At 45.8% G+C, this 26,097-nt stretch overlaps 1 protein-coding gene across 1 annotated transcript in view; it reads right to left on the reverse strand.

Annotated features, from left to right (window-relative positions):
- Window positions 1-26,097, reverse strand: part of PLEKHG4B (pleckstrin homology and RhoGEF domain containing G4B) — a 67,686-nt gene that overhangs the window by 30,700 nt on the left and 10,889 nt on the right. Inside the window, exon 2 of the mRNA XM_084880589.1 lies at window positions 7,444-7,641. Within this exon, the coding sequence (XP_084736715.1) occupies window positions 7,444-7,641 (198 nt within the window). The remainder of the gene's footprint in view (window positions 1-7,443; window positions 7,642-26,097) is intronic.

The following is a 26,097-nucleotide window of genomic DNA, read 5'->3' on the forward strand; positions in this document are numbered from 1 at the left end:
TCAGAACACCAAACAAATCATTAGGGCTGAAAACAGGGGGGTTCTTTTTGATTCAGTGAAGCCAGTCAAAACCTCACTTTATTTTTTATTTTTTTAAAATATATTTTATTGAGTTTTTACAGAAAGGAAGAGAGAGGGATAGAAAGCTAGAAACAGCGATCAGCTGTCTCTTGCACACCCCCTACAGGGGATGTGCTCGCAACCAAGGTACATGCTCTTGACCAGAATCGAAACCGGGACCTTTCAGTCCACAGATCGACGCTCTATCCACTGAGCCAAACCGGTTTCGGCAAAACCTCGCTTTTTACAGCTCCTTCTGGGAGGCTGGGGGAGGGAGGCAACAGGACAGGAGGAAGGAAGCCACCCCAAGCACAGTCTCACGCAGCCAAGCCCTGGGGACCCTGCAGGAAGTGATTCCTCGGGGTGGTCCCCACTTGGATTTACACACCCTCACTCCCCAACCCCCCCCCCCGCCCCCCCCCCCAAAAAAAGAGCATGGCCTCTAGAATCACAGGGTGTGAGACACAGTGAGAAAATGTGGGACCTGAGCAGGACACCAATATCAGCTACAAACTCCCACATAATAGAATGGGGGGTTCCTACTTATTAAGGAGTCAATGAAGTCTATAGCAAGCTATCGGTTACCAGGAGAGTTCTTAAGCACTCTTGAAAAGAACTTGATCTAGAAAAGGTTTCAACTTCCGGATGGATGAGACACAGTCAAACACGGGCTGCGTCTGCATGGGCAAGGGAGTGTCCAGCAGTTAGGGAACAAGGGGTGGGGCCCTGACTTGTCAGAAGCTGCAGGTACACGTTCTAACGTGAAACCACATTCCACAGGATGAGTTTAGTTCCAAAGTATTGTGCTTTGCAACTTACTTTTCCCTATCCCAGCACTGCCTTACTGCACACATGTTGTTATTACAATAGAGAAAAGAGCCAAAACCAGTTTAGCTCAGTGGATAGAGCATCAGCCTGTGGACTGAAAGGTCCCAGGTTCAATTCTGGTCAAGAGCATGTACCTTGGTTATGGGCACATCCCCAGTAGGAGTCAGCTGGTCGATGTTTCTCTCTCACCGATGTTTCTAACTCTCTCTCTCTAATTCTCCCTTCCTCTCTATAAAAAAATCAATAAAATGTAAAAAAAAAAAGAAAAAAAAAGAAAAGAAAAATCTCAACCCCATAGATCCCAAAAGATGTTAAACGTTTCTTTACCCTTATCTATATAGGAAATAACTTTCCTAAACCATAACAATATCGTAGGTGTAATTTGACATTCTTATCTGCTGTCACCGTAGCAAACATTTCTGTCACTCTCAGTTACCATCTTGATGGCTACTTAACTGTTCCTGTTTTCGTAAATCTACAATGCTTCTTTTTCTATTTAAACAATAAATGCAAAGAACAATGTCACGATACAGTGTCTTTTCCTTTAAAGGATTGTTTTAGGATACCTTTCTGGGATTAGGATTATAGGAGCAAAGGCTATGAGCATCTTGTATGACTCTTCCCACTTTGGCCAATTTGCCCTCAAAGGAGACACACTGTTAGCAGCGGCACTGAACAGGTTTGCCATCAGCACGAGGCTCTGCAATTAGAGATCATTCTCTAGCCTGGCAGGTATGGCTCAGTGGTGGAGCATTGATCTATGAACCAGAGGTCACGTTTCGATTCCTGGCCAGGGCACATGTCCAGGTTGCAGGCTCGAACCCAAGTGACAGGCATGCAGGAGGCAACCAATCAATGATTCTCTCTCATCATTGATGTTTCTATCTATTTCTCTCTGCCTTCTTTAAAATCAACAACAAAATTTTTTTTTAAAGAAAGAAATCATTCTCTAAATTGGTGTATATACTGTGGAATACTGTTGTTTTAATTCACATATATGTGACAGTGAAGTCAACCCTTTTTTAATGTTTGTTTCCTGTCAATATCCTATATGTATTTTTGCTCCAATTGTCTTGTTTAAAAAATTTTAACAATTTTCTACACTCACCATTAGCAAATGTTTCTGTAATCTATCTACTGCTGAACATATTCCTCCCAGTTCATTTGCTTCATAGTATAAAGTTCTTTTCCTCTTTATAGAAGCTTAAAGTCTATGCAAGTTTCACTTCTTGAGTTTTGTGGTGATATCTTCTATTGCCTTAAAATTTAAAACTAAGTATCTTACCAAAATCTGCCTTTCACATTTACTTTCTTTAGTTTTTCTAAGGGTTCGGGTTTAAAAGATATTTAATATTTCATATATCTAGAGTTGACTTTGAAAATTGTATCTCAAACGTACCAGTGTGCTCTTAAGCGTGAAGGTCTCATGAGTTATGTGCCTGCTGACTTGTGGGCTCTCTGTGCGTGTGCACGTTACACAGAAAAGAGGAGCGGGCGGTCTGGACGAGGAGCGGAGGGCACAGCCTGCGAGGAGGGCAGCGCAGGGCGCCTCTGGTGCAGGTGACGCTGGTCTTTACTGGGCACCTGCCAAGCACCCTCACACCTGTGGCCACATTGAATTAATAATTAAGATTTTCAGATTGAAAAAAAAAAATACTGTGCATTGCAAACTGGAGAATCCAGGAAAAAAAGAAAAGAAAAGAATAAAAGAATCCCAAGACCAACCCCCAGGTCAGCATTGTGGACATTTATGTGTGTCACTGTGTTACTTTTTCTGTGCATTTTTAATGGTTGAGATGACATCACAAGTACTGCTGTGCATCTTGATTTCACATGTAACATGATTTCCTCAGCATTTCCTGAGCTGCTAGAAATTCTTCACACGGATCACTGCCCTGCTGGGTCCCAGCTTCCCCGAACTTTGCTCTGACAGATAAAAATTCCAAACATCTCTGGGCTTGGAGCCCAGCCCAGATTTCAGATGCTCCTGTGGAATCTGAGGCCTCAGAGCAGGTCAGAGAGTATGGTTACCCCCAGGCCCCTGGGGCGAGCCAGCGACCACTAGTGTGGGTGGCCGCAGATGTGGGCCTGCGCCTTGCTGAGTGACCAGTGACCTCCCCATGCTGGACACGAAGACACAGGACACTGCCCGGCCCCTCAGTCAGCAATGGAGAGATCTCCAGCCTGGCAGTGAAGAACCCAGTGGCCATCAGAGAGAGAAATTCAGCCTAAGGTGTGGCCTAACGGTGTGCAGCTGAGGTCAGTGTTTTGGGCCCCAGGAATGATCTTCATGACAGAAAGTTCCAGAATCAGAGGGTCCAAGGCCAACCGAGGTGACTCCTTTCTGGAGGGGCTGAGCAGGTCGAGATAGACTGTCCTTGGTGGCCCATAACCATGCAACCCTCACACCCCAGTCCTGCCGATTCCCCTCCTGGTATGAATTCAACTCAACTGTCCACATCCTGGGTTTGCTCCCACCACCCAACAGGCCATAGGCAGGAAGCTCCAAGACGGAGGCAGAGGAAACTGGCCCCCTGGGAGCAGGAGCTGGGCTGCCGGGCCAGGGGGAGGAGCCAGTCACGCCTGTGATGTTCAGTGCTCCAGCCACAAGGTCTCCCATCAGTCTCCAGTCCAGTGAGAACCTCCCTCAGCGCACAGGGCTCCCAAGCCCCTGTCGGAAAGGAGAGTGACCCACAGACCCGTCCTGTGTGAGCTTGTCTCCTAGGCCTTGTGGGAGAGGCAGGCATTTCCCCATCTTTGTGAGAAAGTTGTTTGTTTTCAGCAGTAAGACATTATTTAAAAGTTTTTAAATTAAACATGAAGAGACACAAAAGCTTACATTACAGAAGATATAAAATATCACAAGACAGCAGTTTAAGGAAAAGAATGTCGCCATCATCTTTGACGTCTCCTGCATGCCCGTGACTGCTCAGAGGGAGGCACTTCCCCAAATTTCAGGACTAGTCCCCTCCTTTTCTTTGTGTTTACCACATGTTGACTCCCTAGACCACATGTGTCAAACACAAGGCCTGCGGGCCAAATCCAGCCCGCCAGGCCTTGCAATGTGGCCCGCACCACGCTGTCATCACTGCACTCCGCTGTCAGTTTATGACATTGTCAGTTTATGACTGTTCAGTAAACCATTCCGCCCGCGATTTAGGCTGGATTTTAGATTTTAGACCCTTCTCTGATTGAGTTCGACACCCCTACCCTAGACAATAAACACTTGTTATACATGCATCTGAGCCTTACAGAAATGTAGTCACATAGTCTGTATACTCTCCCTCCCAAACTTTGTGCTTTTGTTGTCATCTATTTTATTTCTACATTATAGATCTCACAATACAGTGCTCTAAGCAGTCAATAATTTTTAAGATAAATTTGCACTTACTCATATATTAGTCTTGTTTGTGCTCATTTCTTACTGTAGATCTGAGCTTCTACTTGGTATCAATTCCCTTCAGCCTGAAGACCCCTTCAACATTTCTTGCATTGCACCTCTGCTAGTACACTTTTATTCATCTGAAAGTGCCATTATTTTATTTTCATGTTTGAAAGATATTTTCACTGGATATAAAAACTTAGGTTTACTTTTTCTTGTTTCAGCATTTGAAGATGTTTTCCCATTGTCTATTGAGATCCAATGCTTCTGATAAAAAGTCACTCTTCATTCTTATTGCTGCTGGCTGGATATATGTGATTTGCCCCTTTTCTCTGTCAGGTTTTAAGATTTTCGCCTTATGATTGGTTTTAAGCAGTTTAATTTACAATGAATCCATGTTTTTTTTATCCTCTTCTTCATTTGATGAGCTTCCTGAATCTATAGGTTGCCTTGGGAAGAATGTTTACTCTAAAATTATTGGGTTCAGGCCTGGCCGGTGTGGCTCAGTGGTTGAACATCAACCCAGGCACCGTTCTATTCCTGGTCAGGGCACCTGCCCAGTTGTGGGCTCAATCCTCAGTAGAGGGCATGCAGGAGGCAACCAACTGATGTTTCTCTCTCATTGATGTTTCTATCTCTCTCCCTCTGCTTTCCTCTCTCTCTAAAAGAAGAAATCAATAAAAATATATTTTACAAAAATTATTAGGTTCAGCACTCTATGTGTACTCATTTGTGGAAGAGAGATACGTGTTCAAGTGTACAACTTATGTATAGTTTTCTTATCCTATTTGCTCTAGAGAGAGGTGAACTATTCCATTATCATGTTTCATTATGAATTATGAAATTGTAATTCACTCAATTTATGCTTCAAACATTTTCATTCTATGTTGTCAAGTGTTTACAGATTTTTATGTATTCCTGGTTGTGACTAGTACTAATTCTGAATGAATCTCTTTAGCCCTAACAATGCATTTGCCTTTTACTATATGTAGTTATGAATTTTGCTATACGAGTTATTGTTTGGTTAGAATTTTCTGGTCTACCATTTTTAATAACTTTACTTTCAACCTGTTATGTAAGTTGTACCTTTTATTTCCCATATCTTTATTTTGCTTACTCCCTCCTTTTTGATTTCTACCTATACTATTTCATTTTCTTTATTTCACCCCCTCCTACTGCTTTCCCCTCTTAGTAGAAACATCCTACATTTATATCTTTCCAATTTCTTTTCTTTAAATTTCTCCAGGCATTCTCTGATCCAAACTGTGGTGAAACAAAATTATACATAAGCCAATGAGAGATTTTAAGCATTTCTTCCATCTAGAGAAGAACAGTGATCATTGAAATATTAGTTTAAAACAACTTATCTTAAAGTTAATATGATTAAAAATTATTCCCAAGCCACATAATCTGACAATAGTGAGTAAATGAATAAAAACTGCATTGAATTTATATTAACTAAAATATATTTATAGTGGTTAGGATACATTCACTTTCTCCTATGTCATAAAGATCAAATTTTATGTTCTTTATTAAAAAGTAAAAAGCTCCTGGCCAGGTAGCTCAGTAGTGGAACATCAACCTATAAACCAGGAGGTCATAGCTTGATTCCCAGTCAGGGCAAACGCCCTGGTTGTGTGCTTGATCCCCAGTGTGGAGCATTCAATAGGCAGCTATTTAATGATTCTCTCTCCCCTCCTTTCTGAAATCAGTAAGAAAAAATTTTTTTAAGTAAAAAGCAATAGCAACAGAAACATGCAAATAGTAAGGTTGTCTCTAAATTTCATTTTATGCTTATTAAACACTTACAAATATTCATTCATATTAAAGAGTAATATTCACATGACTTTTTTTTTTTCATAAAATAGGCAATTTTGTAAGTGAGAAGGGATGGCATGGTTAAAATGAAAGAAAACACAAACTTGAGAAGAATAAAGGCAAAACATGAGGTCAGAGTAACTTTTCAAGTCAAGACACTCCTTAAAAATGGGGACAGGTATTTTCAGATCTAATTTAAAGCAGATTGGTTCTCGGTGCTGCTGTTCACCGCTCCTGAGAGGCACCATGCTCTACTGCTGCCCTATGTCAATGTGCAAAAGGTACATAATCACAAAGGAAAATATCTTCTGGTAGACAAATAAAGAATCAAACCTAGAGTATCCTTGGTTATTTCTTACCATACTCATTCTAGCTAGAAGGTATTCAAAGAGTTTAATAAATCAAAGTAGCCCAATGGTATTTTTTTTTAAAGCTGTAATTCAATATCAACAGAGTAATAAAAGGTACTGATAAAGATATATATATTTTTTAAGATTCAGCCATAATCTTTCCAGTAGCTCACTGCAATATACCCACATCTTGGCTGTCATTAACTTTAGCACTGCCTCGAAAATATATCTATGATAAAAATATCCCAAGAAATAAACTAAACATATAAGACATTAATTAAACAGAGTTTATTTGTATGTATTGGAACTGCTCCAATAGTTGGCTCTGAGATGATTACTCCAGAGAGTGACTTACTTCCTGTGCTCAAGTGAAAGTTCATTTTGGGGGGCCAGAGTGGATATCTGCAGAAGCCTGGCTCCTGGGACACAGTCTTATTTCACCCATCATTCGGGACAAGGAAAAGGAGGAGCCAGAGATGAAAGAAGGAGGTGAGCAGTACCGGATGGACCCATCAAATATAGGGGAATGGGAAGATCTCTCCATGTATGTGTTTAAACTCTGTAAGAACATGGCTGAGGTTACAATACAGTGTTGTTTTTTCATGATCTCACAGCGTTCTTTTGGAAATAAAACAACAAATGCTCACTTGAATTATGTTGGTTTTAATTTCTGGCTTAAATCAACATGGCATTGATGGAGGTGAGGGAGAGGGCATATTTCCCTCCATCAATGGCATGTTTCCCTGGTTTTGAAATTCCACTTCCTCAGCTTAAATATTTTCTAGGTACCAGCTATCTTTGCTTAAATCTTCTCCAAGTTAAAGAACAGTTAAGGTGTTTCCTGCAGGAGAGGTCTTCACACAGGATTCCTTCTGCAGGGAAGACCTCACACCAGAAGGCAGGTCCTCACACAGGCTCTGGCCCCTGAGGGGAGGGTCTCCCACAGGCTCTGTCCCCTGAGGGGAGGGTCTCCCACAGGCGCTGTCCCCTGAGGGCGGTACTCACACAGGCTTCCTGCTGCAGGTGCTGCAGGGCCCTTGTGGCAGGGATGAGGAAGTCAGTGAGGCAGCGCAGCCCATCACCTCCATGGAGCCTCTCAGCCACGCTGAACACCTGCCAGAGCACAGTGGCTGCTGTGGCCTCAAACGGTGGGTAGAGGTCAGAGAGTGTGTTCTGGATGTAGGTGTCGAGGGATTCCAGATCCTGAAACAAAGAGAGGATCCAGAAAGGTAAGATACTAAGAAAGAGTATGTGGTCACTTTCACAGGCTGGCACTAGGGTCCCTGAGTTATATTTGTGAACTAGGTGAGTCCTTAGCACAGCGGGAGTTCCTGTTGGGGACCACCCATTTGTCCTTTGCGCTGTCACTCAGCAGTAGGACCAAGGAAGTGCCCACAGCTGCATTAGATAGACAGGAGACCTCTGCCTCAAAGGGTGGCCCTAAATAACACTCAATCAAGTTTAAATTTGGGATAAGTTCCATCCCATCGAATTCCAAAATACGCACATTAAATGCTACATCTTAGGATCTTCCGAGGAGCATGTGAAATTTCTCAGGGGGGTCTTCCCCTCCTGTGGCCCCCCCACCCCTCTGCCTGGCACACCTGGGTCTGCACCTGGAATGGAGGGGCCTGTGGGGAGAGCAGAATTGGTCCACATACCATTGTATGCTTAGAAATAAGTGCATCCACAGCAAACACATTTAAATTGAATTGATGGTGTTTTAAAATTTTTTAAAAATATGTTTTATTGATTTTTTACAGAGAGGAAGGGAGAGAGATAGAAGAGCTAGAAACGTCGATGAGAGAGAAACATAGACCAGCTGCCTCCTGCACACCCCCTACCGGGGATGTGCCCGCAACCAATGTACATGCCCCTGACGGGAATCGAACCTGGGACCTTTCAGTCCGCAGACCGACGCTCTACCATTGAGCCAAACTGGTTTCGGCGATGTTTTAAAATTTTGAATAGAAACCATTAGGCCAGGGCATCCTTCGTCAAAAAATCACAGAAGTGTGCCCTTTCAGTCATTCTGAAAACTGTATCACTGGTACCGATTCCCCTTTACATTTTTGGTACCACATGCTTTTATGTAAAGATAGAATGCTTTTAGTTTAGGTTTTTTTTTTAGTTTTTTTTTTAAGTTTAATGCTATTTTTAGATGTAACATTTCCTGAGGAAATGCCACGAGGTTTATTTGTTTAGGAAATAAATGCAAGGCTACAAATAACAGTTAAAAGCCCAAGAGGTTAAAACTGCCAAGTGGATTTTTAAAGGAACAACGGTTACATCTGAGACTCCTCTGACCAGCTAATCAAATTAATTGATAATTTTCTAATGGAAAAGAAAACCCCACATCCTCTGGGCCTGAAGTGGGTGGGCTCAGAGGGAAGCTGCCTGTGCTATCCGAGGAACCAGGCCAAACAGAGACTGGCCAGTAAGGGCTGCAGTCAGTTCAGCCTCTGCCTAGTAGAAACCACGTGGTGCAAGGCACACCTCAGGGAGCTCAGCTCCCACCTCTGTGTTATGGGGTGATGCCCTCCGGAGCTCCCACACCCCTCACAAGCCTTGCCCTGCCTGTCTGCTCCACATGCGCAGCTCTCCTCCATCAATAGGAATTATCTAAATGCTGGTTTTTGTCCAGAAAAGGCCAATGTGGTCTGATTTCCAAAAAACTCAAATCACTCCCGGTTCAGAAGCAAGCATCGAGTCCATAAGAATAAGTGGCAGGAACCACTCTCCAGGGGCTGTGCAGCCCCTTACAGATATTTGAAGCAAATGCTAACTGTAACACAAGAGACTGCTGGGAAGGAAGTGGAATGAAATCCTAGGGGACATGTCTCTAATGACCTATGTTGGAGGAACTCAAATGCAAACTTTGGACTCTCCCAGCGAGAGAGCTGTCCTTCCGCTGCTCAGATGCCCAAATCCAGGCCCATTCATCTTCCAGACCCACTGGGCAGGCCCTGATCTCTTATGTGCAGCAGCTTCCCGATGGTGGGTCTCCTGGCCTCCAACTAGTTTATCTTCTCAAAACTGTCCAACATTGAAGGAGAGAAATCGATGTTTGTTGAGATCCTAGAGACAGCCCTGGGCACTCACAGAGCAGCCCAGCCTCCCTGGCTGCTTCTCTGTCCTTTGATTTCCACTGGGACTGGGTTGGGCCCCCACACGTGGCCCAGGTGGGGGGCAGAGTGGGGAGAAAGGGGTGCCCCTCTCCTGGTTCCAACTCCCTGTGCAGCTGTCCTGACTCAGAGCCTGGTTCTGGCAAGAACTGCTTAAGGGAAGTTATCTGCTGGCCAAGAGGCCATTTCTCAGGTCAGGTAAGTTGAGGAAGCCTTGGGTAGGACAAAGTAAAACAACTTCAGCTTCTTTTTTAAAAAATAAGAAATTTCAATTACAGCTGACCTGTAATATTATATTAGTTTTAGGTGTATAATAGTGGTTAGACATTTATATTAATTATGAAATGTTCACTCAATAAGTCTAGTAACCATCTCACAGCATACATAATTATTACAATACTAGAGGCCCAGTGCACAAAATTCATGCACGGTGTGTGTGGGGGGGGGAGGAGAGCGGGGTGTCCCTCAGCCCAGTCTGCACCCTCTCCAATCTCAGACATCCCTCTCACAATCCAGGACAGCTGGCTCCCAACTGCTCGCCTGCCTGCCTTCCTGATTGCTCCTAACAGTTTCTGCCAGCCAGCCTGATCACCCCCTAACCACTCCCCTGCCAGCCTGATTAATGCCTAACTTCTCCCCTGCCAGCCTGTTTGCCAACTGCCCTCCCCTGTAGGCTTGATAACCCCACCCCAAATGCTCTCCCTTGCAGGCCTGGTCCCTCCCAACTGCCCTTCCCTGATGACCTGATTGCCCCCAACTGCCCTCCCCTGCTGGCCTGATTGCCCACAACTTACCTTCCCTGCCGGCCATCTTGTGATGGCCATCTTGTGATAATGTGGGGGCGGCCATCTTGTGATGATGTGAGGACATCGCGCGAGGGTGCAAGGGGCACCTTAGCTTTTATTAGTATAGATTCCTTATGTTGTACCTTACATTCCAGTGACTTTTATAACTGGTAATTTGTGTTTCTTAATCCTCTCACTTTTTTCACTTATCCTTCTAACCCCCCTCCTATCTAACAACTACAAAATCTTCTCTACATCTATGAGTTTGTTTGTTTTGTTTTTAGAATCCACATATAAGTAAGATCATATAGTATTTGTCTGACTTATTTCACTTAGCATAATACCCTCTAGGTTCATCTATGCTGTCACAAATGGCAAGATTTCATGCTTTTTATTTTTCTACGGCCAAGTAATATTCCACTGCATATTGTACCATATCTTCTTTATCCAATTGTCCACTAATTAGCTTTCTTCCATATCTTGACTATTGTAAATATGTTGCAGTGAATATTGGGGTACATATATCATTCCAAATTAGTATTTTGAGTTTCTTCAGATAAATACCCAGAAGTGGAATTGCTAGGTCATATTCTAGTTTTAATTTTTTGAGGAATCTACATACTGTTTTCCGTAGTGGCTGCACCAACTTACAATCCCATCAACACTTGCTATTTGTTGATTTCTTGCAGCCATTCTGACAATTTGAGGTGAAACCTCGCTGTGGTCTTCTCCAGCCTCACATGCTAATGTGCCCTCACTGACAGAGAGGGCCTGGCCCAAAGTTCCTTGGATATATTTAAGGCAGCTTAAGAAAACAGGAAATTATACAGTATATTTTAGAAAGGTTTCCATAATAAATGCTTAAAAATGAGAACAATGTCTTGGCATCTTACAGCGTCAAATTCAGTCATCTGGAACGTTTACTCTGTTTGGCATTTTCTTTCCTCATGTTTCTGTGAGTGTGTGTGTGTGTGTGTGTGTGGGGGGGGTCAGTGTGTATGTTTGAGGCCAGGTTTGTGTGTGAGGGCATAGTTGTATGGGAGACCACATGTGAGCTCAAGGGCTGAGTGTGTTGAGGGTCAGGGTTGTGAACAAGGACTTCTGAAGGTGTGTGTACATGAGTACAGAAGTGGTGAGTCGATAGAAATATGTGTTGGCAAATTCTTAAAATAGTTCTAGGCCTTTGGGTGCAGAGGAAGAGAAAGAGGTGGACGCAGGGTCAGGGTGAATGTTGTGTGAGCACAGCTAACGATTTCAGCCTGGCCTCACATTCTCCAAAACCTCAAATACCATCAAAACATCCAAAAATAAGAAGAGAGGAGACAGACAAAGTTGATGACTATGTTGACAGTAAAGCACTAATTTCTTTTCTTTATATAACTCAGGATTCCCATTTCAACCAAACCCTCACACATGGAGATAGGCTGACTCCAAAACACAGAACATTTGCCTGTTTACTTGATGATCAATCTTACCGTGATTTAGAATGGGATTATGTATTACACATGTTGGCGGAATAGCAGGTACAGTACTTGCATAAAAACATTTAATCACCATTTTGCTGATCTGTGAATTCAGTATTTGGCCAACTGCAGGACTGCCTTTGCATTTTAACAACAGAAAATGTATGTCTGTAAAGACATTTTAAAGAGTCACTCTTCAATAGGTTTATTTTCCCTATTAACTTTAGGTGAAATTTTATTGAAAGGGAAATGTTTTTCAAAATCAAGATCTTTAAAAATATATATTTTTATTGATTTCAGAGAAGAAGGGAAAGGGAGAGAGATAGAAACATCAATGATAAGAGGGAATCATTGATTGGCTGCCTCCTGCATGCCCCACACTAGGGATTGAGCCCACAACCCTTGGCCAGGAATCGAACCGTGACCTCCTGGTTCATAGGTTGACACTCAACCACTGAGCCATGCTGGCCGTGCTAAAGTCAAGATCTTTGTTTCTCATCATATCTCTGCTCTCCAGGGACTAAGCACCTTCTTCCTGGCAAAGGGCTCTCAAGAGATGATGGCCTCCATGCGACCCTCAGGTGTGCCAAATGAGTAGGTAGAGACTGGGGTTAGAAGGTCCGTTGGTGCCCACCCCTTGGAAGCCAGTCACACCCTTCCTCATAGGAAAGGTGCCCTTGAGGCAGAGGGCAGGTAACTCACTCACCGTCAAAGCAAAGGGAATTTCTTTTTGAAGACACTGCTGACCTAAAGGAGGCCAGCTGAAATGGACAGGGAAAGGCAGGGCTGCCCTGTCCAGGGCCTAGCAGGCCGGAGGGATGTGACCGAGGCTATCCCAGCAAGGAATGCCCATCAATGCTCACGTTTTAATTCAAGCACAATATCCTTAAGGGTGAGTGAAGGTGCAAGCCCAGAACAGAGCCAGGGCTTCAGGCAAGACTGTCAGCACCCCTTTTCAAAATCAAGCACCCCTTTAACTGTTGGGGAGGTCTGCAGTGGCTTACTGAGCCCCCCTCCCTCCCCTTCTTCCCCTTCCCCTGAGAAGGACACTTCAACATGACAGAACGCTGAAGAGCGAGGCACCACACAGACAGGGCTGGAGACCCTCTCCCCCCTCCTCACCTCCCTGCAGACACAAGCTGGTGGCTGACCCACCAGCTTGGGGATGTCCTCCTTGCATCCACCCCCATTCTTATGGGTGATTCCTTGATGTTTGGGTCCCTGTGCCCCAGGGACAGTGGGGTGTGTGTAGGACAGGATCACAGGACACTTAGGACAAGGTCTCAGGTAGGGGGAGGGGAAGACCAAGCAGCGGTGGTGGCAAAAGGTGGCACAGTCCTCTCCACCCCCATCAGCTAGGCTAGGGGGCTCCTCTGGGACCCAGACATACTGTCTCATTCTGAAAATCCACAGTAGGCTGACGTCAGGATGTAAAGAGCGGATAGAACGTGGGGCTGAGGGCTCGATGGGGTCACAGAATGTGGGCTGGGTGCATCACCCAGGAGGCAAGGCTTGGACAGGTGGGTGAGGGTGGGGGTGGCGGTCACAAAGGCCCCTAATCTGGTCTGGGAGCTTGGCTCCTCCTGCAGCCCCCACACCAGCCCCCAGTGATAACAAGCTGCAGCCCAGGGGGAAGCCATCCTGAGTGAGGGGTGTGGGGGTGCCTGTCCCCCAGGCACTTCCACCCCAGAAGGCAGAGCCACCTTTCAGTTCGCTGCTGTGGCCTTTGCCTCTAGCCAGAACTTATAAACAAAAGCCAGGATGTGCACCGGAGCATCCTGCAACCCCTCCAAGCAGGACCCAGGTCCAAAGGGGCCCTGCGCTGCCCCACTTTCCATCAATAGCTGCTTTCTCAGCTTTGTAGGTGAAGGAGCTGTGTGTGAAACCCACACTCCCAGGAGGCCTGCTCTGCGCAGCCAGCCTGGTTAGAGCTGCTTAGCTGCTATTAACAGGGGCCTCCTTGCTGAAAGGGCCCAGTGACGGCACCTGGCGTCCTGCCCAGGGGATTGATGACCATCGCTGGTTTCCTGTGTGCATAGACCCAGAAACCACCTTGGCTTCCAAGACACCTGCCTGAAAAGCCTGGTCCCCTCATCCACTGGTGTGCCGGCCTGTCTATCCCCAGTCTGTCTACACCTAGCGTGTCTACATCAGGCTGTGTACATCTAGTCCGGCGACACCCAGTCTGCCGGTTCCTGCCCTGCCTCCGCTCACAGCTGCTGTGTATGTGGGGTTCCCGACCCCCACAGCTGGGAGGCTGAGATGTTCCTAAGGGGTGAAAAATCCTGTGGCCCAACACTGGTGCCCAGAGAGAAGGAGAAGGGAGGAAAAGGGGCGATGCCTCTTGAGGTCTACACTCCACACACTTGGAAGAGCTCGGTGATTAACAAAAGCAACACACGCTACTAATTCTGCCGAATGTAGAGATTCTCAGGCCCTGGTGAGAAGCCTCACCTGGCACATAATTTTTCCAACCCGCAATTGGCACAGGAAGCCTAGCGGAGACGTGAGATGCCAGCAGCTGGGGGGCGGCTCTGGGTACTCCTCTATCAATGAGGCTCTTTCTTTCCTGATTCCACAGCCTCCTTTCAAACCTCTCCGTTACAACTGAGCCTGGGATGGTGGCTGCTGCAGAAGGAGCCCCACTTCAGCCCTCTCACCCCAATGTCTGTACCCCCTGGAGTCCAGAATCAGGCACACCTGGTGCACATAGGTCTGATGTCCAAGCCCCACCTGGACCACTCAACCGAGACCCGGGGTGGCTCAGGAGAGCTTCTAGGCCTTGTGGTGATGGCTCATGCTGGTGACAACACCACCCTGATCTGGCCAAAGCCTTCCTCCCCACACCAGAGGACACCTGTCAGCTTAAAGCCCCAGGAAACCCCGTGGCTGGGCCAGTTCACTTCTTCTGAGCCCCTGCCCAGGGTGACCCAGCCCTCCACTAACGCACAGTGTAAAAGGGCAGAGGACCCCAAAGGACTGACCACAGACCAGGGAGTAAAGCCAGACCGGGGCAGGGTGGGAGCACAGGCCAAGCTGTATCCAGACCAGCTTTACATAGACACAGGGCACAGACATGAGCAAGGTTTCCCTGGGTGGGAAGATCAGGGAAGGAGCCTTCTAGTGATTTTTCTTTCTTGCAGGGTACCCACCCATTCCCTTTGACAGTTAGGGGCTGCCTGGGCTCTCTGGAGGAGCCCAAACATTGGACAGAATGAGGCCAAGGCTGGGTATCCGAATGAGGGACAAGCATCCAGAGCAGAGCCCAGCAGGCCAGGAAGGGGAGGTCTCTCAAGAGTCAACAGTGACAGGGTGCTGTCCAGTGGACCCTAGAGGCTGACCCTATGGGCACATGTGGACTCCTCACCAGAGCTGGTGCCGACCTCCAGTAGTGAGACATAGGCGGGGGCTAAAGCTGGCTTTAGAGTCACTAGGCACTGATAATGAGCCCGTTATCTTTAACTCCTATAGCCTGAGAGAGATGGGTCTGTGACAGCAGGTCTCAGTGGACAGGCACATTCCAGCCTGCTGAGACAGTGCCTTGCACTTTGGTCTCTCTGCACACTCACATGCACAAACAGATGCACACATGCAGACATGCATGCACAAACATACACAGAGACAGTCTCCCGCATGTGTGTACACCCATACGCACAGGCACACACATGTACGTACACACACACTCAGGAAGTGCGTGGAAACTCACCCCACTCCTGCCTGTGCGCACCCCTGCACTCAACCTCCCATTTTTTCGGCCTCACTTCTCACCCAGATCTGTGCTCAGCCCCCATCCAACAACTGGAGCATCAGAGCGAATCTCAGCACAGCCTGAAGCCTGCATAGCAGTCGTGAGGAAAAAACTCTCTAATTTGAAACTCGTTTGTAAAGTGCAGTGCTAAATCTTCATTCCCCTGGCTATGAAATACTGCTTGCAGATTTTTTCTTTCAAACTAAAAATAAATATATTAAAATAAATAAGTATGCAAAGTATTTAAAAACAACACTGTGTGTTGAGGTCTGAGTTGTTTTTTAAAATCCCAAGAGTAAAATGTCTGAGGACTGGGTCTTTCCCCTGAAGAAAACAGGGAGTGGCTGTGGAGCTGCCCGTTTCCTTCAAGTGCCTGAGCATAATTAAGAGAGAACTGCAACAGGCCATTCCCAGTGCTTTCGTATTCAAACAAGGGTTCTTGACATTTCACAGCAGCCGAAAGGCAAATGCAGAGGAAGCTACCCCTTACTCTGTGGCTGCTCTTTCCGTCTCTTTTCTCCCTTTTCCCAATTCTTCCAGGTGAGGGTCCTGTAATGAGTGCCTCCCACCCTAGACTTTTCCCCGGAACTGGAGCTTCAAGCTATTTGTCAGTGAGCGATAGTGGTATTGTTGAGGTTACCAGCAGGCCTAGCAGACACAAAGGTCTCTAAACACCTTCTGGGTGTCAGGGCCAAATTAGGAGAATGCCAAAAGAAAGGAATGGCCTTTGGGCTATTCTTCAGGGCAGTTCCTAGTGTAACAGGCCCAAGAGGAGAATCCAGAAAATAATGTCTCCAAATCTAAACCCTGAAAACATCTTCTCTGATGTTTTCATCATCTTCTCTGATCTTCTCTATACCCAACTTACTAAATGTGGCACACACACAATCACCTGACTTCAGCGATTTAAAGCTGGTGTGCGGATTACAGTGGATTGTGGGATGCCAGGGATCACTGACAATGAAAATCCGTTAACAGGACGAAACACTCAGCCCAGCCACAGTCCGCCGGCCTGCGTGTTAGAACAGCTCCCCTCTGCAATCTTACGCCCAGAACCGTGCTGGGATGGCTGCCAGAGGGGCTTCTCCCAAGTTTGTGAGCAGACTGAGGCTGCACTGCAACTTTTTCTTTTCTTCCTCCTCAGATGCTCAGATCCACATGGAGCAGGGGCTTTCCAGGTGGCTTAGGCCCCAATTTATTTTTAAACTGATCTCAAGTTCTTCCTTCTGTCCCAGCTGCCCAGACTAAACTTCCTGTTGTGGGACTGGCAGGTGCAGCTGCGGTTAGGCTGTTTTTGTTTGTTTGTTTTAAATATAATTTTAATTAATTTCAGATAGGAAGGGAGAGGGAAATAGAAACATCAATGATGAGAGAGAATTATTGATCAGCTGTCTCCTGCATACACCCTACTGGGGTTCAAGGCTGCAATCCAGGCATGTGTCCTTGACCGGAATCGAACCCAGGACTCTTCAATCCATAGGCCGACGCTCTATCCACTGGCCAAACCAGGTAGGGCTAGACTGTTTTTTTTGTTTGTTTGTTTGTTTTTTTTTACTGTGGTTGTTTTTAATTTAATAAAGTTTTATTTTTCAAAATGTACAGCTGGTGGGACCTGTTGTTCACACACCTTTACCAGTAGCTGGGGCATCCCCACCCTTGGTGTTTCTGGTGTAAGTTTCTTTTTTTTTTTTTTTTTTTTTTTTTTGAAGTTGAACTTTAAAAGTCCAAGGACCCTACTTCTATGTTGGTACAGATACATGTATTTGTCATTAAGGACTCAGAAAGTCTTTTTTTTTTTTTTTTTTTTTTTTTTTAATTTAATTTTATTTATTTATTTATTTTTTTTACTTCTTTTTTTTTTAATAAGTTTTTATTTTTCATATTATTACAAATGTTCCTTCCTCCCCCCCCCCCACCATTGCTCTCCTCCACCAGGTTCCCACCCCACCCTCTGCCCTTTCCCCTCTCCCCATTGTCCTCATCCATAGGTGCACAGTTTATGTTCAGTCTCTTCCCACGCCCCCCTCTCCCCTTTTCCCCAAGAATCGTCAGTTCACTCCCCTTCCATACCTCTGATTCTATTATATTCAACAGTTAATATTGTTCATCAGATTTTTTTACTTTCCTTGGTTTTTAGATTCACTTGTTGATAATTACGTATTTGTTGTTCATAATTTTTATCTTTGTTTACTTTCTCTTCTGAAAGAACCCCCTTCAGCAATTCATATAATTCTGGTTTGGTGGTGATGAACTCCTTTAGCTTTTTTTTATTAGTGAAGCTCTTTATCTGGCCTTCGATTCTGAGTGATAGCTTTGCTGGGTAGCTTATTTTTGGCTGTAGGTTCTTGCTATTCATCACCTTGAATATTTCTTGCCATTCCCTTCTGGCCTGCATGGTTTCTGTTGAGAAGTCAGCTGACAATCGTATAGGTGCTCCTTTATAAGTTACTACCTTCTTTGCTCTTGCTTCTTTTAGTATTCTCTCTTTATCTTTTGCTCTTGGAATTTTAATAATGATGTGTCTCGGTGTGGTCCTCTTTGGATTCCTTTTGTTTGGAGTTCTGTGCGCTTCCTGGACTTGTAAGTCAAATTCTTTCACCAGGTGGGGGAAGTTTTCTGTCACTATTTCTTTCAGTATGTTTTCGATATCTTGCTCTCTCTCATCTTCTGGAACCCCCATAATTCTGATGTTGGTTCGCTTGAAGTTGTCCCAGAGGTTTCTTACATTATCTTCAATTTTCTGGATTCTCTTGCCTTCTAGCTTCTGTGGAGGAGTGTCTTCTGGCTCTTTATGTTCCAAATCTTTGACTTGATTCTTGCGATCTTCCCTTCTGTTTTTAGGACTCTGTAGAATATTTTTTATTTCAGACAATGTATTCTTTATTTCTTGTTGATCCCTTATCATTTCTTGTTGACTCCTTATTAATTCTAGTTGATCTCTTTTCATATCCTCATAGGCCTTATCCATCTTTTCTAGGAAATTCTTGAAAAACCTTATAAGCGTAGATTTGAACTCTATATCCAGACGCTTTTTGTCCTCCATTTCTTTCGTTTGTGATCTATTTTGTTGTCGCATTTCGCAGTTACAGATGGGACGGGGTTTCAGGGTGGAGCCTGCAGCTTTGGCTTCCGTCAGCCCCGCCCTATGCGGGTCCTTCAGTGCTCGCTGCCTGCGCCTCTGAGAGAAAGGTGCCCTCGATTTCCGCCTGCTGCCAAACAGTCTATGCTCTCCCACAATGAGCCCGGTATTGGGGTTCAGTTCAGTTGGAAGTGGAGTTGGAGGTGGCGTTCACAGCAGTCTGGAGCCCCAGTCTCCTTCCGGCCAGGGCAATCCCGCGGCACAACCGACGGTCCCTTCTCTGGGGGCAGTGTGCGCGCCTCCGGGACCTCCTTTCTCTGCTACCCCGGGGTTCCGCTTTACAGCCCAGCTCCCTATGGCTGAGCCTGAGTCCCCGGGGTCTGGCCCAGAACTGGGGTTCAGAGCAGTCAGGGGCCCAGCACAGTCGGAGTTTTATCTCCTTCCCGCTAGGGAACGCCCGCCAGGCACTCGGCCTCCCTCCTCTCCGGCTCCGTCCTCTCCACGCGCCGCGTGTCTCCGTACCTTAGGCTTTTACAGCTCCTCCGCGCTTCCTTCTGGTTTTCTCCTTGCTTCTTGTTGTAGGATTTCCAGTCAGTCGACTTTCCTGTAGTTCTGGGTAATGTCCATTTTATATTTTAGTTGTATTTTATTAAAATTGTTGTGTGCGGCTGCGGCTAGTTGCCTACCCGAGCAGCCATCTTAGATTCTCGAGGTGTAAGTTTCTTGAGCGCTGTGCTTTGAGAGTAGTTTAGTGAGTCCTTTACTGAGGAGCTCATGTAGGGCTGCCCTGGCCAAGGAACCAGGGGCCTTCACCTCCCATGGTGCGGAGCCTGCTTCAGTCTCTCAGAGACAACAGCTGGGTGTATGAGCGTACAGGTGGGAACCTCCTTACAGAGTTTGTCATATGTTGCTTTGTCCAACAAGACCAGGTTATTGAGCTTGTCCGGAGCTTTGCCTTTGGACCACTCCTTCTTCTTGGCCTTGCCCCAGATTTGTTCCCTGGGTCTTTGTCTTTCTTGGCCAACTTTCCAGCATCTTTCTTCTTCTCCTTGAGCAGCAAAGAGAAACTCAAAGAGCAGCTGCTACCACTGCAGCCTCGATAAGATGAATGGGTTAGGCCTGTGGTCGGCAAACTGCGGCTCTCGAGCCACATGCGGCTCTTTGGCCCCTTGAGTGTGGCTCTTCTACAAAATACCATGGCTTGGGCGAGTCTACTTTGAAGAAATGGTGTTAGAAGAAGTTTAAATATAAAAAATTTGGCTCTCAAAAGAAATTTCAATCGTTGTATTGTTGATATTTGGGTCTGTTGACTAATGAGTTTGCCGACCACTGGGTTAGGCTCTCCTGAAGGAAGAAATAGGACCCTGCCAGGCTGCTAGCAGGGTGTCCACATACCTGCCCACCATGTGGCCTCTGAACCTCCAAACTGTAATGCCACACCCACCATAGAGGTAACTGAGGGCACTTCACAGTTTACAACCACATTCACACATTTAACTCCTATGACTGGCAAAGCAAGCCAGCCCCACAACTCTATATTAAATCTGCAATTATGTTATCAGCCATTCTATCAAGCCTACCTCCACACAGAATGGGCCTTGACTTAATGGGGTTTTATCTCCTGGTGAATCTGCCTGTACCTGGCACACTCAGAATCTTCCTCTGGGTGTTCTTTGGAAAATCTGCCTCAGGATCTCACGTGGATCTGTGGGGGCACCCTGTGTCACTCTAGCTCAGTCCTTGCTGCTCTCTACAAAATGCTCAGCAGTCCATAATCTATGACCCAGTGATTGAAATATAAACAAAGAAGAACACCAGTCTGTGGCGTGAAAATTATGCAAAATTCAAATTTCAGTGTCCATAAATAAAGTTTTATTGGCACACAGCCACTCTCAGCCTATGGCTGCTTTTGTGCTATAAAAGGCGAGTTGAGTAGTTATAATCAAGATCATGCAATCCTTCAAAGCCTAAAATACTGTCTGGCCTTTCACAGAAAACCTGCTGACCCCACACTCTCAGGGGGGAATTCCTGCCAGGCAGCCCCACCCACCTCCCATCTGCTGCCCCCAGGTTTGGAGCCTGGCTCAGCATGGCTGCCATTCTGGGTGAAGGCATGAAGGAAGGAGGGCTCTGCTCACACCATTCTCTAACTCAACGTTCAAGTTTCGACTGATTGTCAGTGACATGTGCCTCTTCATGAGTCAGCCCAGGACAGCACTGCTCCGTGTGCTCTGAGGCTGGGCAAGTCGATGGTCCCAGCCTGCGATGGAGAATGGCCACCAGGCACCTCTGTCTGTTGGGGCTTGCTCATTTCTACTCATGATCAAGTGAATGGAAAGGGCCTAAAGCAGTCATTTAAAGTTCTGTTATCCTTGTTTTGTATTCGACAACCTAATAAACTACAGGGGAATTCCCAAATTGGGGGGGGGGGGGGCTATGAAAGTCTTGGGGTGTCCCTACTGTGTGGCATGTTAGGGAATGATGGCTGCACGTGGGAAGTCAAAGCACAACCCTCGCCACCTGCTGTATGATCACTTGGTCTGTGCACAGGACAAAAGCAGCTGCAAGCACAAGGTCCCAGACAGAGGCCTGCCGTGGGCACTGGAGCCCGTCATGCCAGCAGCGACCCGGAAGTGACCCCACCTTACAGTTCACTTGGTGATCCTACAGTGGTTGGCCAACAGACACAGGCCTGCCCTCAGCAGACAGAAGACAGAGCTGGCAAGATGAGAAATAGGCTACAGGGCCCAAGGGGGTCCAAATGGAGGTGCCAATGAAGAGGAGGCTGGCTAGGCAGTGGGCAGTGTCCCCGGGCCAAGGCAAAGGTGATGGTGGTGGGGGTGGGGGGATGATGACACCACATGTAAATGCCACCTGGAGTTCTATATTGGTTTCATAGTACAAAATCCCCGAGATTTCTGCACACCTGGTTTCTTCATATGTAAAACAGGGAAATTACTAAAATTGAATTCATCAATTATTCCACAATGGTAACAACTTATTTTATTTTAAAAGGACTTTAAAGCTTTTTATTTTTTTTAATACAAAAGGAAAATTGACAATAAGAGGTTGGTTTCCAAGGCATTTTGGCTGACTTTAATTATTTTAGTTCTTTGAAGGTATTCGATAAAATTGTACAAGACTGTTATTAACCACAATCAGCCCAGACTGGGTTTCTCCTGCCAAATGTAATTTCAGCTGGAAGTAAGAGTTTTGTCTGTTCTAAATCACGGCTGGAGCATAAAGATTATTATATCAACTTAACACATCTCCTGTACTCCTAAGTACACCACACTTAACTTTCTCCATTGGGCCCTCCATCGAGACCTGGTCCATTCTTTGCTGCTTAATTTCTCTGAAAAACCCTTGGTCAGGAAAGGAAAGTGCTCTTAAAATGTGTCCGTGCAATGAGATGTATAGTTTCTCAAGCATAAAGAGCGAAACGTATTCTCATCCTCCAAGAGTTTTGTTGTCCTTTTTGGTTCACATCCCTATTAAAATGAGCCACAACAAACCACTTCAAAAACAGATGGAGTTCCCTTTTGTCTGAGTCCAGCTGCTTTGCCAGCGTCTGCCTCGCATCCGGTCTTCAGCCAGCACACCTGGCGTCCCCACACCTTTCCCAGGCAACTTCCAACAGAGAAAAAACTAATTCCCGTGGATATTCTTGTGGAAGGGTTGAAACTAATCTTTCTAAATTGTAGATCTGACAGTAGATTCCATTGAAATCACCAATTACAGGTGTGTGTCCCTCCTCCCCCCCCCCACTTTCAGATTACATGCCAACATATATAAAAAGGGAGTAGATGCAAAAACACTGAGTGGGAGTGTGACATTGTATATCTGCACTGCGAGTTTGAAAATGTCACCTAACATCTTCCCTAAGCATTCTGTGGGCAGGGGTCCCGGCCACAGCTGGGATGTTACAGCTGTGATTAAAGTCAGGAATCGATCCGATTTGTGGTTCTTCAAAATGGGGGTACAGGAATCCTAGGAAAGTTCCTCTCAGACTGGCAGTGTTTCTCTGCTTGATAGTGCTGTTAAGGTACCTGGTACCAAGGTCCTGATTTGATTTTAACAACTAAGGTAAGGAGGACCCAATGTATGGTATTAATGGAAAAGCACAGATGGGCATGCGCTTTAACTTACCCATGATTCCTGTGCTTTTCCTAAAGAACCTCATGCTTTAGACTTAATCTTTCGTTTCGGTGGGACAGGTGTTGATGCTGACTCTGGTCTGAGGTTGTCCGGGAACTAGTGCTGATACTGGGCTGAGGCTTTTTCAGGAATTGGTGCTGGACCAGGATGGAAGCACCTTTGTTTTTTTCCAGAAGGAGGTGGGGTGAAGGCTTCAAGATTGCATGTCTGGCTGGGAAAGCTCTGCGGGACCACCTCAGGAGGCATTATGGGAGTGCAGGACGTGGCAGATGGTAAAGCACAATTTAAGGTATTTTATGGAAAATGCAAACCATACACGTGATAAAAACCATTACAAAAAGCTATTTTACTGAGAAACCTATGATGTGTCTACTTGGAGTGCCAAATAGTCCTTTGCATGGTCTCCTGTCCAGGGAAGCCACCAGGAAAGGCAGGCCTGGCAGGTATGGCTGTGCATGACGTGAACAGGCTCCAGGCATTTCCAATGTGGGGCACAAAGAGGGACCAAGAAAGACATACACAAGAAAACCCTGAGTCTGGGCACCCTGAGTCTCAAGTTGAAGCTGGAGCCTGGAGGTCAAACTCACACTCAGAATGGGCATGGCAGGAGGCTTACCAACTGTTGGTATTCCAGAGCAGGGGAACTCTGATGCAAGCAAGCAAAACATAGCATGGAGGAAAGGTGTTGGTGCAAACTGGGAAACAGGAGGTGTAATGCCCAGTGGTGGCCAGGCTCAGTGGCCTGGACCTGGCGGAGACCTAAGAGTGGGCTGGCTTGTGAGGACAGAGGGTGTGTCCACATCTGCTGGGGGCTGGCTGCACTCTGTGTAGTCGGCATGTCTGCACAGCATGGCTCTGACATGCTCCCACTGGAATTACAGCACCTAGCTTTGCAAGGGAGTCTATAGACACCCAGTTTATGAGCACCCCATCTACTGTTGGGACCAACCCTTATGGTTTACAATGCAGTTACCAGGAGGAAAAGATACCCAAGTCACAGGGTTCCGCAGACAATTTGGGTTTTCACCTGTGGTCCTGGCATTACCACTCTTTTCCCCCTTCAAAGTGTTCTAATGTGGACAATAAATAAGATGTGGGCTTCCTTGAGTCCATAAGGTGGTAGTTTCAGCTCTAGTGACCACAGGTTAATTACCCTGCATTTTCACAATTTGCTTCTCTCCCAAACGGTCTAACTTTTGCGTGAAGGGTGGGAGGCAAATAACAATAGAGATGATTGAGAGGTAGAAGTGAGTAGAAGTGAAGGTGAGTGAAGAGTCAAGGTGAATGAGGTAGAGGTGAGTGAGATGTAGAGGTGAGTGAGAGTGGAGGTGAGTGGGGAGGAGGTGGGTGAGTGAGGGTAGAAGTGGGTAAGGGTGGAGGTGAATGGTACAGATGAGGGAGGGTGTCCTTGAGAAAAGATGGAGGTAACAGGGAGGTGAGAAAGGGTAGAGGTTAGTGAGAGGTACAGGTGAGGGAGGGGGGAAGATGAGGGAGCGTGAAGTGGAGAGGTGAAGGAGTGTGGCAGTGAGTGAAAAGTGGAGGTGAGTGAAAAGTGGAGGTGAAGTGGGTGGGGGTGAGTGAGGAATTTTTGTTGTTAATCCTCACCCTGAAGGTATTTTTCCATTGATATTCAGAGAGAGTGGAAGGGAGGGACGCTCCAATCACTGAAACCACACTGGCCAGGGCTGAGTGAGGAATTTGTATTAGTCACTAGTAAATTATTTGACCTCTGACCCCTTTCAGGACAGTGTTTCAACTGCAGAAGGCATGATCAGGCTTGCTGAACTCTCACAAGGATCTGGCAGGAATTCCGTAAATAATGGCAGCAAATCCAGAGCGATGGTGGAACACAGTGCAGAGATGTGTGGACATGGGCAGGTCATGAGGACGTAGAGATCATGTGCCTGCGTCCAGGGACATTTGGGGGAAAAGAAGTGTGCGTTTAGAACATGCACCTGAGTTCTCTGGTCAACGCTGTCCAAAGCCCCTCTCCTCCCAGGGCGGGGCACTGCTCTCCCATCTCACCTGCTGTGTTTCACTGACAGTATTTAAATTAAAACCAATGAGCACCGAGAAATGTGTCGTCTATGAACCAAGTCTGGGAAGGAAAACTGAGAACGAAGCACTCAAATTAGAAATGAAGAAGTAAAACTGTCTCTTCTTGCAGATGATCTTATTTATAGAAAATGCCAAAGAATCTCCAAAAAGCCTACTAGGGCTAATCAATGGATTCAGCAAAGTTGCAGGGTACAAGATCAACATGCAAAAATCAGCCGTGTTTCTAGCAATGAACAATTCAAAAAGGAAATTAAGAAAACAAGTCCATCATAACAATAGCATCCAAAAGGAATAAAACACCCAGGGTACATTTAATCAGTGAAATGAAAGACACATACACTGAAAACTACAAAACAATGCTTGGAAAAATTAAAGAGACCCAAATAAACAGAAAATATCCTGCATTCATAGATTGAAAGACTTAATATTGTTAAGGAGTCAATAGTATTCAAAGCAATCTGAACAAAGGCTTAGCTGGTCAACTGAGAGACTGAATTTCTTTAGCTTCAAAAGAGAAAGGACACTGGCTTCCCCAATGGGAATGACAAGGTGGGTGATGATTTGTTCAGATCCCTGAATCCAGAGTGGTGGAGATGGGCACCGGGGCTGTCCAGTGTGGCAATGCAGCCAATCCTGGAGAAGATAGCGGAAGCCCTAGGGAGAGAAGAAGGAAGGGGTTCGCCCCGAGAGAGGGGCCTGAACTTGAAGAGCATGCGGTTCTGGTGGTGTCCGGTATGCTATTGTTAGGTGACTAAGAAGCAGTCCTATAGGAATACCCACCTCATTTGGCTTCTCCAGAGATGTGCACATAAAGACTGGGTTTCCCAAGAAGTTAGTTCAGACTCTACAGACCTCAATATTTACATGGGAAACTGTGACTCCAAGGCCAACAAACCCCACAACAGTCAACCTCCTATTAATTCTAAGGTGGCCAAAAGGAGAATCCTTTGATACTTCTAAATCAATTTTTGTGTGAACAATGAGAAAAAGCCAGCTTTTCAATTAGGCAGAATGAATGAAAAGAAAATGATTATAGACCATCTCAGAACTTGTCCCCTAAGCTAAAAAGGCCTTCTCCCATAAGCTAAAATGAAATTATATACAAGAGAGAGTGAGAGAGAGAGAGAGAGAGAGAGAGAGAGAGAGAGAGAAAGAGAGAGAGAGAGAGAAGGCATTTAGATAAATGAGCCAACCTATGATGTCATTTAGATGACAACCCAATTTTTTGAGGTATTAAAAATGG

This window comes from Pipistrellus hanaki (genome assembly GCF_964339955.1).
Source record: "Pipistrellus hanaki genome assembly, chromosome: 4".
In the NCBI taxonomy this organism is placed as follows: Eukaryota; Metazoa; Chordata; class Mammalia; order Chiroptera; family Vespertilionidae; genus Pipistrellus; species Pipistrellus hanaki.